Source organism: Moschus berezovskii, chromosome 19 (assembly GCF_049115385.1).
Source record: "Moschus berezovskii isolate FMDL1 chromosome 19, NW_MosBer_1.0, whole genome shotgun sequence".
NCBI lineage: Eukaryota > Metazoa > Chordata > Mammalia > Artiodactyla > Moschidae > Moschus > Moschus berezovskii.
Window position 1 is genome coordinate 61,084,145 of NC_142478.1, and position 18,242 is coordinate 61,102,386.

The 18,242-nt window shown below is 48.9% G+C and overlaps 1 protein-coding gene across 6 annotated transcripts in view; it reads left to right on the forward strand.

Moving 5' to 3' along the window:
- Positions 1-6,042, forward strand: part of NOS1 (nitric oxide synthase 1) — a 191,187-nt gene extending 185,145 nt beyond the window's left edge. For 5 of the 6 annotated variants that reach the window (XM_055405788.2, XM_055405786.2, XM_055405784.2 and 2 more), the window contains one exon: positions 5,299-6,042. In XM_055405788.2, coding sequence (XP_055261763.2) covers positions 5,299-5,836 — 538 coding nt within the window. In that variant the 3' untranslated portion in view covers positions 5,837-6,042. Of the gene's footprint in view, positions 1-288 lie in introns of all 6 variants that reach the window. The other variant, XM_055405790.2, reaches the window with a different exon arrangement.
- The last annotated feature ends 12,200 nt before the right edge of the window (positions 6,043-18,242 follow it).

The window sequence follows — 18,242 nt, forward strand, 5'->3', positions numbered from 1 at the left end:
AAACATACTTTGGTGTCTAGCAAGCTGACATTATTTCCTTGAAGATCACAGCTCATCTTGGCTTATTGTGTGGCTGAGCCAGGCTCATTCATCTGCTCACTGATTCATTCTTCATTCACTCAAGATGAGTCCCACCTGGGTGCCAGGGCCTGACCAGGTCACTGGGGCTGCCGAGCAAGTGAAAGAGACCAAGTCCAGAACTCAGGAGCTTTTCTCTGAGTCTCTTTAAAGAAACAGAGCAGCCTTGCTCCTCTGGCACTAACTCCCTCCCCACTTCTCCCCCTACAGGGTTTTCAGCTCCTAACTGGACCCTCTTGCCCAGACGGATGGCAGGGTGGCCGCCCCCGGCACTCGGCTGGGGAGGCTGCTTTTATAAGCGTGGACACTGCTGAACCTTCCCTCCGGGCACCCCCACGTGGCCCCCGCTCTGCCTCTCATCCTGTCGCCGTGTCCTGGCCTCCTCTCCTGGGTTCTCGCCTCTCGGTGGTTTCCCGGCCCTCTTGGGTTTTCTCCTTGAGTTTTCGTGCTGCAGTGCAATGCCTTTATAATCCGCAGTGGCTCTTACAAAACCGTCTCCCTCTCTCTCTGTCTCTTTCCAACAAGGGCAAATCACCGGACAAACCACTGGAACATGGCCAGGCTCGGGTTAGGGTGTTTTCTGGGCTTTGCCCTGGAGAGGCTGCAGGGACCAGACAGAAGAGTTTTTTGAGTTAGTCTCTCAGCCATTCGAATCCCACCCGATCCTTTTTTATGATGACGTTCCAGTCGTGCGTGTGTGTGTGTGTGTACGCGCACGCGTGTGATGGGCCTGGGTCTCCCTCTGTCCTCCTGCCTGTGTAAGCATGTCGCCTCCAGACCCTCGGTGCCAAGAAATATGCCCCAACCCGTATCGGAGCCTCACACATCCATAATTAAGGATCTGTGCTAGCGTACCTGAAACACACGGACACATCCTAATTGTCCTGGTTATAAAGGGTCAGGGCGTGGAGGTGGGGTTTGATGACCAAGGAGGAAATCCCTAGTGAAAGGGGGCATTCAATGCATTTAGGTAGTGGCACCAGTTAGCGGAGCTCTTACTGGGAGATTAACCCATCGGATGGATTGGGCCAACCCACTTCCCAGCCCCACCAACCCCAGCCAGGTTCGCCTAATTGGCCCTCTCGGGCAATCTCACCCAAGACCTGAAGTAACATCGTCCAAGGGAATGAGCTGGAAATAGGGTCTTCCTGTCTTTGCCGCTGGGTAACTTTGGAAACATTACTTGTTGCTTAATTTCCCCTAATCGTAATGTTATGAAGCTAAAAAGTGTGAATGGATCAAACTTTAAAGTTGTGAAAACTGGAAACAATATCAAGGAAGAATATCACTTTTTTTTTTATTCTCTCATGTGGGGGCTTGCTGTTTCACCCCTGGGGATAAAGTAATAGAAGCCAGTGAAGGCAGATCAGGTTGGAGAGGGAGTCTGTCATGAGACGTCTCACGGCTTCTCTATAACCAGGGTGGGGGAGGACCTGCTTTTGGTCTTCTAAAAGAGAATTCCCCCAGTTTTTAACCTGATAAGATCATCTTGACAAATGATTCTCAACTCAGATAAAAAAAATTGGCAGGCATCAGGGTGGGTACCATTTCTCCCAGGCAGACAACCTGCTGAATTCACCTTCTCCAAGGAAATGGGATGGAAAGGTCCCTTTCTACACTTATGTGCTAAAAGTCAATGGTGAGCAGTGCCCAGAGACAGCTGATGCTCCCAAGAATCCCTTCCCCAAGGTTGAAAGACAAGCAGTCAGCCAGTTTGGAACTTCCATCTTATTTCATTTTGTCTTGTCCTACAGAAAGCTAGCCCTTTTCTTTCTATACAGCACACGAGCATTTCTTTCTTTCTTTCTCTGCCAAAGGTAGAGAGCCCTGGCCCTCTTTGGAAAGGCCTTAGATCTGGGATGCCAGAGGTGTCCCCAGGAGGTGCCCTTAAAGACAAAGGGCAAACTCTGTCTCCCTTTTTCCACCCTTCCTGGCAGCCCCCAATGGTGTCATATCCCTGGTGCTTGGAGTTCGACTTCATGCCAGTTCTGATTACCCTGCCTGCCTTTAATCCTATTTTCTCCCGCTCAGGCTTCCATGGTACAGAAACCAAGCACTCAGCATGCTCGGCTGACCCTCTCTGACCTGGAGGGAAGCCCATTCTAAACCCTTTCTTTCCTGCAGACACGATCCTGGCTAGTAGCTCTCCTCCCAGCAGCTTTCTTTCCAGCCGTTTGAGCCCTTTGGAGATAGCTCCTAAGATGTCACTAGCTTCTAGGGGACCGAACTGCTGTGTCTGACCCCCATCACAGAGAAATGAACCAGTGCTCCCCTTTCCAAATCAAGTTTTATGCACAAATGTTTTTCCATCGCCAGATAAATACTTAAGAGCACTTAATCCATGCCAGGCACCTTCCTCATATAGCCCTGCCCATCTAGTAGCAGGCAGAGCGAGGAAGATAGCATCTTGTTTTATCAGGTAATCTAAAGACATAATCATATCACCAGGATTCATATTTCTTCCCAAGAACGATTGTTTGGTTTGGTTTTTAAGTAAGTACCTTTCAACCCTCAACACAGGCTGATTCATAACTGCTGGCTAGAGGACAGGAGATTAGTCTGATGTGTGTCTCTCATTTGACAGAATCTCTGATACCCGAAGCCTCGCTGTAATGAGTCCATTGAGAAGCAGGAGTGGAGCCCTGACTTCAGGCTCAGCTCTGATCCACAATAGCTAAACACTGCCCTCTTGTGGTGCTGTGTAGTTCAATCTCCGTAGCCTGCAAATTTTGGTGTTAACAATTAGTGAGCAAAAATGGGGTTGACTGGGCATTTGATTTGGCAGGGGGGAGGTTCACCCTAGTTGCAGGTCTCTTATTTCCCCCTCCCTCTCGAGCTGGCCAGCAGTAGCTGCAACTCCATTTAACAAAAGTGAGTGTGGCCTAGAGGGACACGAAATCCCCTGCCACAGGAAAGTGGCTTGCTCTCTGGTTGTCACTGTGAATCCTATTCCTATGGTTGTGCTACAAAAGAAGCAGAAGTCATTAACCTCCCAAAGAGGCTACAGGCTTCCCTTTGGCTTCTATGGAGTGAGACAGTCAGGTGTCTTTGCTTTGGGGACAATGCTTCAGACCCACCGAAGTGGAGTTTTAAAAAATAGTCCTGAGTCCAAACAGTAACTCTGCCACCATTTCTGCGGACAGCCCTGAGCTGGTGACCTAATCTTTCTGAGTCTACATATCCCCCTTTATCACAAAGTGGGCTAGATGAGATTATGTCCAGAAAATGCCCCAGTTACCATACCTGGCCCATGATAAGCGATTGAATTTTGTTTCACTTAATCGGTGTCACGTCTTACCTCTCCAGTATCCGGAAGGCACAGTCAAGTGTACAGAGCAAAACACAGTTCCTCTCTTACAGAAGGTTAGGATCTGTGATGCAGAGACACAGGTCTTAGAATCAATGCTCAGGTCTGGGGTTTGAGCGATCGCCAGGATTCCCCCGGCAGGTTTGGGGAAACGAGATTGCCAGGATGTAGGAGGTCAGGGGAGTGGGGGGTGAAGCATGGACAGAAAGCACACAGGATGGATCAGGTCTGGCTTCTGACATAGCCTGGCATTGGGAAGCTGAGGAAGACGGAGGTACACAGCAGAAACAGGCAGGGAACAGATGGAATTTTGTCAAGGGATTTTGATTTTATTTGGTAGGCAATACGGAGTCCTTAGGAGTGGTTTTTTTTTTTTTTTTAAGGGGAAGATGAGCTGATGGGGGTTATGCTTGGAAAAAAATGTTCTGGCTATAGCATAGAGCATAGACTGCTGACCTGTTGAACTATCGGCTAGTTATTGCAGAAACCCAAGACTTGAATGAGGGAAGGGGGCAGATTATAGCGATAAAGACATTCCAGGGGTTGAATTACCAGGACCTGGACTCTGACCTGTTGTGGACAAGGAGAACAAAGGGAAAGTCAAGAGTCTTGCCTCTGGGCAGAGAAACAGGTCTCAGGAGGGAAAAACGGGCTCCAAGGAGAACTGAGTTTTCAGAGGTGACAGGAGACCAGGTTTCCCCCACCCCAAGTCAACAGGGTGGACCCTTCCAAGGTCCACACCTAGATGGGCAGAAAGAGAACTGACCCCAGGCCACCAGACATCGGCCCAAGAACACAGGAATTTCTTGCCAAACATACTCTGCAGCCACCTGCTTGGGGCTTCCAAAAGGAGGTCAGGTTTTGCCCGAAGTCAGGTTTGCCACAGGCAGGATTCTCTGACCCAGATCACAGTGCCAGGATGATTATCCGCAAGCCAGTGTCTGGACTCCTCACCACTATGACCCTGGTCCCTTTTAATTCATGCCATTTGGAAAAGCGCAGACCTAAGATCTTAGGCTGGCCGTGTTTCCTTGTACATTTCCATTGCCCCTGCCACCGATATCCAGCATGGCGCTGTGCCCACCTTACCCTCGAAGCCTGCTGTCTGAACAGGCACGTTAATCTGAGACCACCTGCCAGAGACAAGGAAAAAGAAATATTAATCTGGGCTTCCCTTGGGACCTGCCCACACTCCCTGTCTTCTCCCAGCCCTCTCCTGCATCTAAGTGTGCCATTCGGCTCAAGAATGAAAGGCCAAAAGCAGGGTCTGAGAGGCTGTGAAATCAACCCTGCCCCCCTCCCCAGGGACTCAACAAACCTGGTCCCCACAAACCTGAAGCCCTGGGGGGCTAACAGCAACCTGGCCTCTCCTCTTCTTACATATCCTCCTGGACCTTGGTCCACCTGCCAGTCTCTGCCTGGTGGCACAAACACGCTGATGTGCCTCAGGTGCAAGGACTCAGGAAACTCTTACTCCTGGAAAGCAGGAACTGTCTGGGGGGTCTGTTCTCTATTAATACTGTTTGAGTCATGTGCACGGCGTGTTTCTGAATTCGCTGTTTCCTAGAATATCTGAGCAAGCAGGGCATGTGTGTCTGGTCCCAAGCAGAGACCGTTCTTAAGCAGGTGGCCCTGGCAGGCAGGAACAAATCTGCCTGAAGATACAGCTTTCCAAAGTCTTCTAGAAATTGGCTCTAGGACATCCAAGTGCCCAGACTTGGCTCATAGGAGATGCTCGGAGGCTCTAGTCCAGAGTCCGTCAACCTCAGTACCGTTGGCATTTGGGGCTGGAGAATTCTTTGGGTGGGGGGCTGCCCAGGGCTTTCTTTGTAGGATATTGGCCAGCATCCCTGGCCTCCACCCACCCACCTGACCCCCCCCCCGAAAGTTGTGACAACTAACTGTGTCTTCAGACCTTGCCAGATGAACCCTGGGGACAACAGACTCTCTACCAGCTGCCCCAGGCCTTCTTACCATCCACCTCCTGGAATAAGCAAGGCACTTCTCAGCCCACTGGTTTTCCTTCTATTATCTGCTGCCCAACGGAGACTCAAAGGATTTCAAGAGGAAATGGAAAAGTACGGTTTCACCAACTCCCTCCCAGGACAGAAAGATGACAGCCCCGATTCAGTAAGATGCTGTGCCCTTGGCGTCCAGTTCGGACGAAGACTCACGGAGGCCCAGTGCCCTCCCGTGCCCACCCCCCACCCCACCTTCACCCTTCTGTCCTTGCTGTCAAGTTGTTGTTGTGATTGTAAGACCCACTCTGGGCTCAGCAGTGGTTTTCTAGGCAGCGCCGGGCGGGTTTGTGGGTGGGGGTCGCCCTGTGTCACTGGGCAGGTGGTGGGTTTCTGTTCCAGGTCTGGGGCGCCGGGGAGGTGGGCCGAGCGGGTGTCGTCGCCTCTCACCATGCTGCACCATCAGAAAACTCGGACCTCCCCCTACCTCTGAGCTCTCGATGCTGCTAACGCCGCCAAGTGTCCCGTGCGCTCCAGCACCTTCCCAGAACACGCTCTGCGAGGTTGTCCAGGCTGTGCTCGCCGCATGCTCTTCTTCTGTATCATTCTTCTAATTTGATGAAACTCAACAAAAGTCTATTTATGCCTGTTTGCATCATGGTCAAAATATTAAAAAGTGGACTCAACTCGACTGGCTGTGATCTTTTGTTTGACTGGCCTAGAATTTCTCATGCCTGTTGCCCACTGCATGCAGCTGGCCGGGTGCCCCCAGGAAGCCCAGTCTGAGATAGAGGTGGCAGGAGGCTGATGGGTGAGGATGGGGTGGGGAGGGAACCTGAGCTGCCATGTTGTCTCAACAGAAACTTCGCCAACCCTGCCGGGGATTCTGAAGATGGCCTTGCAGGGCTGTCCCCAGTGTGGGACGAGAAGCCCTGACGCTCTGCAGCTGAAGCCATCTCCAAGGGCATGAGGGTGTTCTCAGCTGCGGACTCCTGACACGGAAATGGAGCGCAATTCTCAGTGTCCCGTCCACCCTCCGCCCGACACCTTTGCCCCTATCACGGCTACATCCCTAGAAAGGACGCCAAAGGGAGAGGACCACCTTCTCCCTCAGCCCTCTCTCGCTATACAGGGAGAGCCTAAGGCCCTGAACCTAACTCCCAGCTGGCTTCAGACTCGCTTCCAAAGGAAGAGACATCCAAAACAGTAAAAGGGGACATCCCCAGCGGTCCAGTGGTTAAGACTTTGCCTTCCAATGCAGGGGATATGGGTTCGATCCCTGGTCTGGGAGCTAAGATTCTACATGCCTCTTGGCCAACAAAACGATAGATAGAAACAATATTGTAACAAATTCAATAAACACTTTAAAAATGGTCTGTATCAAAAAAAAAAAGCATTTAAAGGACAGATGAAAAGAAACAACCCCAAATACCCTGACAGAGTGGCTACTATGAAAGGATCAAGTGAAGGGTGGCCTTTATCAAGCCCTTTTGGACATGGCCATTTAGATGCTGTGACCAGTTTGATCTTCACACCTATTTCCCAGTCAAAAAGCACAAGCTATTAGATACTCAACCTTTTAAATTACAGTTATTTATCCAACAGCAAAGCTACCCTTCACACTGTTCCTGACACTTCTGCCCTATCCCTGAGCCTCAGGGCCAAGTTCAAACAGGAGATGCTGATCAGCGAGGAAGCAGAAGGTCAGCACTCAATCCACACTGCACTTCAGAAATGAACTAAAATAATGGCTAACAGTTATCAAATGCCAGTCTTTACAAGAATACTCTGACATGTTACCATTGCTCTCCGCACTTTAAAACTTGGGAAACTAAGGCAAGAGCTTGGGACTTTCCTGGTGGTTCAAATGGTAAAGAATCTGCCTACAATTGAACCCGGAGGCCCAGGTTCAAACCCTGGGTTAGGAAGATCCCCTGGAGAAGGGAATGGCTACCCACTCTGGTATTCTTGCCTGGAGAACTCCATGGAGAGAGAAGCCTGGTGGCTGCAGTCCATGGGTTCGCAGAGTTGGACACAACTGAGTAACTAACACATTCACTTTCAAGGCGAAAGCAGCTCAACCAGTAAACACAGCCAGTTAAGTATTAGAAGTGGAATTTGAGCCCAGACCGTCCGGCTTGAGAATCTGCATTTTTAACCACCACCTGGTTTCAGACAAACAAAAAACGCTGCCTGCCATTTCAGTAAACAAAGAATGTTACTGCCGTTCCTGTATAAACAACTGGACAGCCCATCCCTCCCCCTCAGTGCACCCAGATGGGGAGTCAGGATGGAGGAAAACAGGATACTGGCCCTAGATAGTTAAAAGATACATATTCAAGGAATCATTTCAATGTACCTAGATGCTTACATCTTCCCACGCATAGCACAGCACTAAAATCATTTACTTGAGAGGGCTTGGTTTTTGTGCATGTGTGTGACTAGCAGTAATCTTTTGATGCTCCACTTCATGTCAATTTGTCTTCAGCAAAAATGCCTACATACCCCAGCTTCCCTCTTTCTTCTCTGGAACAGTTCCTCAGACCACTCTGAGATGTTGCCTTTCCCAGGCTAGAGTTCTCAGCAAGGTCCCACATAACACATAATTCTTAACTTTTCAATTCAGTTGCTCAGTTGTGTCCGACTCTTTGCGACCCCATGAACTGCAGCACACCAGACCTCTCTGTCCATCACCAACTCCAGGAGCCTACCCAAACTCATGTCCATTGAGTCAGTGATGCCATTCAACCATCTCATCCTCTGTCATCCCCTTCTCCTCCTGCCCTCAATCTTTCCCAGCATCAGGGTCTTTTCAGATGAGTCAGGTGTTCGCATCAGGTGGCCAAAGTATTGGAGTTTCAGCTTCAACATCAGTCCTTCCAATGAACACCCAGGACTGATCTCCTTTAGGATGGACTGGTTGGATCTCCTTGCAGTCCAAGGGACTCTCAAGAGTCCTCTCCAACACCACACTTCAAAAGTATCAATTCTTTGGCGCTCAGCTTTCTTTATAGTCCAACTCTCACATCCATACGTGACTACTGAAAAAACCATAGCCTTGACTAGACGGACCTTTGTTGACAAAGTAATGTCTCTGCTTTTTAATATGCTGTCTAGGTTGGTCATAACTTTCCTTCCAAGAAGTTATCGTCTTTGAATTTCATGGGTGCAGTCACCATCTGCAGTGACTTTGGAGCCCCCCAAAATAAAGTCAGCCACTGTTTCCCCATCTATTTGCCATGAAGTGATGGGACCAGATGCCATGATCTTAGTTTTCTGAATGTTGAGCTTTAAGCCACTCTCCTCTTTCACTTTCATCAAGAGGCTCTTTAGTTCTTCACTTTCTGCTATAAGGGTGGTGTCACCTGCATATCTGAGGTTATTGATATTTCTCCTGACAATCTTTTAGGTTGTGCCTTTTTTTTTTTCCAGTTGACACAGTGCTGCTGCTAAGAGACTGTCACAGTTCAAATCCCAGCTCCTCCACTTTTGAGCTGTGCAACTTTGGATAAGTTGCCTAACCTCTCTGTGCCTTCATTTCTTCACTGTAAGATAGGCTGTGATGATTTTGACTTCATTGCCTTGCGATGGGATTAAATGAGTTAATGTATAGAACACACACAGAACATAACGGCATGGAATGGAGTAGAATAGGATGGAATAGAATAGTCCTATACATTAGTAAACTAGCTCTGGTTCCTTCCAACTTTCTCATCACTTTTCTGTATGTATTTATTTATTTAATGCTGTGCTAGGTCTTCATTGCTGTGTGGGGGCTTTCTCTTTGCAGCGAGCAGGGCTACTCTGTAGTTGCGGTGTGCGGGCTTCTCGTTGTGGAGGCTTCTCTTGTTGCAGAGCACGGGGCTCTAGGGCACATGGGCTTCAGTAGGTGCAGCTCAAGGGCTCCAGAGCACAGGCTCAGTAGTTGTGGCACACGGGCTTAGTTGCTCCATGGCATGTGGGATCTTCCTAGAACAGGGATTGAACCCGTGTCTCCTGTATTGTCAGATTCCTAACCACTGGACCACCAGGGAAGTCCCAGTCCTTTTTCCTTATTGAAACTCAAAACAGCCCCATCTTGTTGCTATTTGCCATTTGACACTTAGGTGCTGGGCTTCCCAGACCACCTGCCATCACAGGGGCCACTGGGTTTAAAAGCCAAATCCTTGCCCTCTCCCCACACCTGCTCATTAGTGCTCTCTGGGGATTTAGGTTTGACACCGCCTCATTTTTAACCAGTTCCTCCATGTGACCCGTACACACACTGGCGTTTTGACAGCCCCAGCCTCAAGAGGTGGCTGGGGACAATTTAACATTTATGTGCCTCCTGGCTGGGGTGGCTTCTGTTGCCTGGCAACCAGGTGAAAAATCCAAGTTTACACTGAAACAGAACCTTCCCAACCACAAATCAAAAGGAGAAGGGGGTGGGAAACAAGTGGGGGAAGGGAAAAAAAAGAATTTTGAGTTAACAGCAGATCAATACAGAATATGGGCTTCGCAGTCAGTTGAATAGTAAAAAAAATGTACTTCTGTTTTTCATTGTACCCTTTGCAAAACCACTGAGGAGGCAAAAAACAGGGAACGTATTTACAATCAATACAGAGCTTAACCCACATCAGTAGAAGGAAATCACTTTAGCAATAACCTCTGGAGGAAAATAAGATTAAGTTAATCAAATAGCAGAAGATTAAAACCAGAGTAAATAGTAAAGTGACTTTTTTTTAAGACGCAAATCTTTTAGATGACTAGACCAGGGTGGGGCAGGTGAGAGGACAAGAGTAGATGGGTCTCCTGGCTTCTTGGCATCTTCGTTTACTCGGCTGGAAGTCAGAGTTGAGGTTGGAAGTTGATGTTGGAAGCCCCACTCTCTCCTCCCTAATTTACTGTTCCCAGGAATTTTGAGACCTTCAAGAGTGATCCCAACTGCCATAAGGATATATTGGGGAAAAGAAACTATTGAAGACAAGAAAGCCTCTAAGACACACCACCAACTCAAGGTGTAGTGTCTGTGGCATTAAGCAGTGAGTAACTGAATCCGTTCTGTTTTGAAGGCTTTGAAAAGAATCGCTAATGGAAATATAGTTATTAGCAGAAAAGCCTCAGGGAAAACCTGTGGGGAGAGACACCTGTTCCTTGCTCCTTCAAGCTGGTGCTAATAACATCGCCTTCCTTGAAAAGTGCACACTGCCCTCAGATTGCCCCTTCCAGAACCGTCTCTTTCAGCCCCCTTCGCCTTTGCTCAAAGGCATTTGGGACCATCAGGGACCAGAGCGGGAAGACCAACCCCTCTGGCCAGCGCTCAGTGCCTGCTCTGGCCACAAGCAGCAGTCTTCTGCATTTCTGTCTTCGGCCACTGCTCCACCCAAACCATCCAGATTTGCCCCCAAGGTCTCTAAACACAGCTTTTATTTTTCTTCTAGCTTGCCTTTGCTTCTGCCATGCCCCTCACCTAGAGAGCCCACCCTGCCCTCTCATTTCTGAGGATCCCACCTCCATTGCTGAGGGCAGGATCCCTGCCTTTTCAGGGAAGTCCTCCTCCACCGTCCAGTCATACTTCCTGCGTGTACCAATCACTTGGCATAGTGGAGGTACTGCTTTGCAATTGTGTGTGTGTGTCTGTCTGTCTGTTTTACCTGCTTATGCGTATCCATTATCTATTGCCACAATAATGCTGCCCAACAAACAGTCACAACATCTCCCTGGCATGCTACTTTATTGCTGCAGAGGTTGGAGTCATGCTGCTAAGAGCCAAGGGATTCAAGTAGCCTCTACAATCCAGAAAGGGTTTCACCCAGAGCCTCCACAAGGAACAGAGCTCTGCTGCGTCTTGATCTTAATCTCCGAAGACCCACTTGAGACTCTGACATCCAGGGCAATAAGATCACACGTTGGTATGACCCTGCTACTGCTGCTGCTGCTAAGTCGCTTCAGTCGTGTCTGACTCTGTGCGACCCCATAGACGGCAGCCCACCAGGCTCCCCCGTCCCTGGGATTCTCCAGGCAAGAACACTGGAGTGGGTTGCCATTTCCTTCTCCATTTAAGACCCTAAGTTGTGGTAATTTGTTACAGCAGCAATAGAAAAGTTAAATCTGTATTAATTTCTTATTGCTACTGGAAGAATCTATTTCCTTAGGTTTTCTAGCTTTTAGAAAGCTGCCCACATTTCTTGGCTTACGGCCCAACATCACTCCAACCTCTGTATCCATAGTCACATCCCCTCTGTCTGACTCCAACCCTCCTGCGCCCTTCTTTTATATATACATAAAAGGCTTCCCAGGTGGCTCAGCAGTAAAGAATCTGCCTGCATTGCTGGAGATGCAGGAAACGTGGGTTTGATCCCTGGGTCAGGAAGGTCCCCTGGAGGAGGGCATGGTAGCCCACTCCAGTATTTTTGCCTAGAGAATCCCATAGATAAGCCTAGGGGGCTGAAGTCCATGCGGTTGCAAAGAGTCAGACATGACTGAAGCAACTGAGCACACATGCACATAAATATATATATGTGGCTGCGCTGACTCTTAGTTATTGCACTCAAGATCTTCAATGTTCATTGTGGCATGCGGGGTCTTTAGTTGTGGCTTGTGAACTCTTAGATGCAGTATGTGGGATCTAGTTCCCTGACCAGGGATCGAACCTGGGGCCTCCTGCATTGGGATTTCAGGGTCTTGGCCACTGGACCACCAGGAAAGTCACCTGCCTGTCTGATAAGGACCCTTGTGATTACGTTGAGCCCACAGGATTGTCCAGGATTCTCTCTGCATCTCAAGATTCCTAACTTGATTCCATCTGCAAAGTCCCTTTTGCTGTGTAAGATACCTGTGATGTTGTGGTTTATAATAAGGAATATATTTGCTATCGGGCTTCCACAGTGAAAATGGCAACCCTCTCTAGTATTCTTGCCTGGAGAATTCCATGGACAGAGGAGCCTCCTGGGTTACAGTACACAGGATCATAAAGAGTCAGACATGACTGAGCATGCATGCTATGCTACATATTTGGTCTCGGTCCTGTGTCTGGCTCAGAGCTCCTAAAATTCTTGGAATCTCCTATGATAAGAGTGATGAAGGTGTCTTGTTATTCTCAACAAGTGGCTTTCAACCACACCTGAGTTTATGTTACTAGGGTGACTTTTGGAAAGCACCTGAGGAAGGGGGCTGGTTGCCAGGGGAACCAACCAGGTGATTAGAGGGTTGGATCTTTTGGTCCTATGCCCCTGAGCTCCTCAGAGGGAAGAGGGGCTGGAGGTTGAATCAACTGTCAATCCCAATGATTTAATCAGTCATTCCTGTGGAGTGTTGTCATTTGGTCACTAAGTCATGTCTGACTCTTTGCGACCCCATGGACTGTAGCCTACCAGGCTCCTCTGTCTATGGGGATTCTCCAGGCAAGAATACTGGAGCGGGTTGCCATTTCCTACAGGCGATCTTCCCAACTCAGGGATCAAACCCCTGTCTTCACATTGCAGTCTGATTCTGTACCATCTGAGCCACCAAATAGTTGAGCAAATGGGACAGAGCCCCTGCTTACATGGAGGTTACCTTTTATAGGAAGAAATGTGTTCATTATCAAATTAATGATAAACCTCGGGACCCTCACCAAAGGCCCATTCTTTCCTCATTTTCCATAAATGTCCCCCAGTTGACTTACGAGTTTATTCTCTGTGTCCCTTTTCTAAAATAAGGCCTCCGGGGAATTCCCCAACGGTCCAGTGGTTAGGACTCCAGGCTTTCGCTGCCGATGGCCTGGATTTCATCCCTGGTTCCATGAAGGCTGTGTGATGTGGCTAAGAAAAGAAATAATAAAATAGGGCCCCTGGGACTTCCGTAGTGGTCCAATGGTTAACACTTCGCCCTTCCACTGCAGGGGGCGCAGGCTCAATCCCTGGTCAGGGAGCTAAGATCCCACATGCCAAGCAGCACAGCCCCCCCAAAAAAGAAAATAAGTAAAGTAAAATAGGATTCCAGACAGTAAAGCTTCAGGCTCCTTATGACTGCAAAAAATGCACAACCTCAGAGTTTCAGTTCAGTCCAATCACTCAGTCGCTCAGTCATGTCTGACTCTTTATGACCCCATGGACTGCAGCATGCCAGGCCTCCCTGTCCATCACCAACTCCTGGAGTTTACTCAGACTCATGTCCATCGATTTGATGATGCCATACAACCATCTCATCCTCTGTCATCCCCTTCTCCTCCTGCCTTCAATCTTTCCCAGCATCAGGGTCTTTTCAAATGAGTCAGTTCTTCGCATCAGGTAGCCAAAGTATCAACTTACATTTTATTTGGGGACCTTACTGAGGACTCTAAGACCAGGAAGTCAGCCTCTCAGAAAGCTCTGAGGAACTGTTCCAAAGTAAAAAGGGAGGAGCCAGGGTACATAGGAGTTTTTGCTGGGGGGAAAAAAACAAAAATTAGTCAAACATCAAAAGATCGCTGCTAATCACACACAAAAAACAAAAAGAACAACCAAAAGCAGACATCTCAAGTTAATAATTTTAGTGCTTTTGTCTGTATGGAAAGATGCACAAGGCCGGGCTCGTGGAAACCATCCCTTTGATAGGTATCTTTAACGAAGTAGGGCCAATACCATGTTTTCCTCCAGCCTGAATTCCCCTCAGGGTGCACCATCCAGGCAGAGGCTGGCTTGGGGGTGGCAGCATTCTTTGTTTACTGAAACGGGAGGCAATGTTCTCTGTCCACACCCGACAAAGCCTGAATCAGCCATGCCGGTGGATGAATCTGATATGCCAATGTACGTATTACAGCAGTTTAGGACTATGTGTGTGCTCAGTTGCTCAGTCATATCTGACTCTTTGCAACCCTACCGACTGTAGCCCCCAGGCTCCTCTGTCCATGGGAATTCTCCTGGCAAGAATACTGGAGTGGCCATGCCCTCCTCCAGGGGATCTTCTCCACCCAGGGATCAAACCCAGATCTCCGCCATTGCGGGCAGATTCTTTACCGTTTGAGCCATCAGGGAAGCCCAAAAATACTGGAGTGGGTAGCCTATCCCTTCTCCAGGGAATGTTCCCGACCCAGGAATCAAACCAGGGTTTCCTGCAATCCAGGCAGATTCTTTACGAGCTGAGACTATGTACCGAATGAATGAAAGGGGGCTCTGCAAGGGCAGGAGAGAGAAGCAGGCTTAGTCTGTGATTAGCAGGCATGTGTTCCTGCAGGCGAGTTCTTGAGTTGGAGCTAAAGGATGAGTAGGAGCTGCAGACAGTCCAGGAAAGTGGCCCTGGATTAGCAGGTGGGAGAGAGAATCTAGGGGCTGGACCAGAAGAGAAAGGATACGTTTATTTATTTTGATAACAAGGGAAACCATAGAAGATGTTGAGATATAGTCTCTCTAGCTGGACTGTGGTGGTCTCATGGGAAAGGAATTTTGAAGTCCTCCAGCCAAAGATAACCAGAAATACACTTGATGGTCCACGAAGATATGCTCTTACTATAGCAGGGGAAGGACACCCAGGAGGAACTCTGGGGAGCCAGATTAGTCAAGGATTGGGGCTTGTGTAAGGGGATTTTAAATAGGAACTCAGCTAGTGGGGGTGGGGTGGGCGTGGCTTCCCAGGCGGCGCTAATGGTAAAGAACCTGCCTGCAATGCAGGAGACATAAGAGACATGGGTTAGATGCCTGGGTCAGAAAGATCCCCTGGAGGAGGGCATGGGAACCTACTCTAGTACTCATGCCTGGAGAATCCCGTGGACAGAGGAGCCCGGCAGGCTACAGTCCATAGGGTCGCATAGAGTTGGATACGACTGAAGTGATAACGTGCACACAGAGGTAGTGGGGATCATCTTTGGTTAAATACAGTCAGCAGTTCAGCAGAAAGGTACATTAAAAACTTAGAATCTTCCCTGTCACCAAAATGAAAAAAGACCCATTCCCTCGTTTCTTTCTTAGAGCATTTCCTTGATGAATTCTGTATGTGTAAATCTTTCCTCTGTCTCGCTCTCTTTTTTTTTTTGGCCACGCCCCAGGATATGTGGGATCTTCGTTAATTGACCAGGGATCTAACCCTCGCTCCCTGCATTGGAAGCATGGAGTCTTTATCACTGGACCACCAGGGAAGTCCCTCGTGTCTCTTTCATAGGGATGTGACTCTTTTCTGTGGGTTCTATTTTTTTTTTAATACTATGGTACACTATACACAACAGGAAATTTACGATTCAACTATTTTTAAGTATAAATTCAATAACATGGAGGGCATTCATGCTGTGTAACTGTCAACCACTCTTTCCAGAACTTTTTTATCACCCTAGACAGAAACTCTACACCCATTCAGCAAGAACCCCCCATTCTCTCCTCCCTCCCAGCCCCTGGTAAACCTCTAATTTACATTCTGTCTCCAAGAATTTGCCTATTCTATATGTTTCATAGACGTGTGATCATAAAATAGCTGTCCCTTTGCGTGTGGCTTCTTTTTTAAATTAATTAACTTGGCTGCAGCCGGTCTTAGTTGCAGCATATGGGATCTTTAGTTGCGGCATGTGGAATCTAGTTCTCCAACCAGGGTTCGAACCCAGGTCCCCTGCATTAGGAGCACGGAGTCTTAGCCACTAGGTCAACAGAGAAGTCTCCGATCCTCTTACTTTTTAAGTGAATGGTAATTTAGAAGCCACCATTAATCTCGGGAGCAGGTACATGATGCAATGCTTGGCTGTCTATAAAAGGGTGGGATTTCTCTCTGTGATCTCATTAGCAGGTTACCTGTGATGTATATCACTATCTGGTTTAATGCATGTTCAACAATAAAAATGTCCTTCTTTCCTAGGGCTTGGGGAGGATTCTCTGGATTGGCAGAGGAGAATTTAATTTTAATTTGTCATTGATCAGAAAGCAAGAGTCATTCATAAAAAACAGCTTCTGCCTCACAGGCTGGAAACTTTGCCAAGGTCTGAATGTCACCAAGGCTGATGTTCACCTTCTCAGGGCCAGGGGTGGACTGTTAGGAGCTGCAGTAGAGATATGGACAGAGACAGTGGCTGAAGAGAGAGAAGAGGCAGATTTGATGGATATTAAGAATGATCATTCAGACAAGAAATTGCTTCCCTATTTCCCCCCAGAAAAGTGTCTTTGAAGTAACTGAGGCACAGAAATCTTAACCTTTATTGGACATCCGAATACAAATAGTGTATGCTAGCACATAGCCTCCTCAGGGAGTGCAGACAAATTTGGGTTTAATATAGAAGGCAATGGCACCCCACTCCAGTACTCTTGCCTGGAGAATCCCATGGACGGAGGAGCCTGGTGGACTGCAGTCCATGGGGTCGCAAAGAGTCGGACACGACTGAGCGACTTCACTTTCACTTTCATGCATTGGAGAAGGAAATGGCAACCCATTCCAGTCTTATTGCCTGGAGAATCCCATGGACGGAGGAGCCTGGTGGGCTGCCGTCTATGGGGTCGCACAGAGTCGGACATGACTGAAGCGACTTAGCAGCAGCAGCACATAGCTCAACCCTTTTTCCAGGTCTTGTGGGATCTAACAGCAGTTAGCATGTGCAGTGGTTGAAAGCTTTGAATCTGGAGCCACCACCTGATTCCAACTCAGAGTTGCCCAGCTAAGTAAGCCCTTCCCTGTTTCCTGGCCTACAAAATTAAGAGCACAGAAACAAAGTTGTTTCCATCTCCTAGGTTTTGGATTTCTCTCTTACTCAGCGTCGGGAACTGATGTATATGCATTGTTTCATTTAATAGGAAGACCTATTGTTATCCCCATTTCATAGATGTGAAAGCAGAGGCTTAGAGATGTTATGCTCTACTGGGCATTTGGACCCAGATGGTGAAGGAGAGAGAAGTGACAAGGATGGCAACAGGTTCCAGTTTTGCAGGAATACATGGATGGGTAGTCCCTTCAAAGGCAGGAACCACTGGGAAAGAAACAAGGTAAACTTGGGGGCGGGGACTTTGAGCTCCTGGGAAGCAAGGACACTGTCTTATCCACCTCTGTGTCCCCAAGGCACACAGTACAGGGCCTGGCACAAAACTGAGCTGAAAAACTTAAATAGGTGCAGGTGTGGAAAAAAAAAAAAAAAAAGCCTTCCCCTTAGCTGAATGGGAACTCCTGTTTGGAGGATTCAAATCCAGGTTCGACCACTTTTTGTCTCTGTCACTTTTAATGAGTACGCTCACCTTTGTGAACTAGGTCTTCCTTATCTGTAGATCAAATATAAATATGGTACCTATCACAGCCGGGCTCACATAGGCGGCCATGAAGAACGTGCTTACAATGCTTGGCACAGCACCCACTCATGAGTTTTATTATTACGGCATACTGGTTTAGCATCCGTCAAGCAGAGTCAAGCAGATCTGGGTTAGAATCTGGGACAAGGGACTCCCAGCAAGTCCATTTATCTCCCTGAACCTCAGTTTCCCCATCTGTAACTTGGGAAGAAGAACAGTTCTTAGGGTTATTACGGAGGCTGGAAGCTACTAATACTGACCCCTCACAGCTCCCGGGCCCACTGAGCCGTTGTTTTCCAAGATGAGTTTCCTTCCCTTGGCCAGGGGCGCAGCCCTCTCCGAGCAGCTGGGGCTGAGGGGGTGTGGCCACGGGCCTGGGCTGTGGTGGGGGTTGGGGGGACCCCAGTGCCCGCCCCTCGAGGAGGGTGGGCGGGGCCAAGCGGGGAAGAAGCGCTGAGGGCGTGTGGCCACGGGCCTGGGCTGTGGTGGGGGTGGGGGAACCCCAGTGCCCGCCCCTCGAGGAGGGTGGGCGGGGCCAAGAGGGGGAGAGGAGCTGGCGGGGTGTGGCCACGGGCCTGAGCGGAGGGGCAGCGGGGGGACCCCGGCGCCCGCCCCTCGAGGCGGGTGGGCGGGGCCAAGCGGGGCTGTGGCCACAGGCCTGGGCGGGGCGTGGGGAGCCGAGGGGGTGACCTCGGCGCCCGCCCCTCGAGC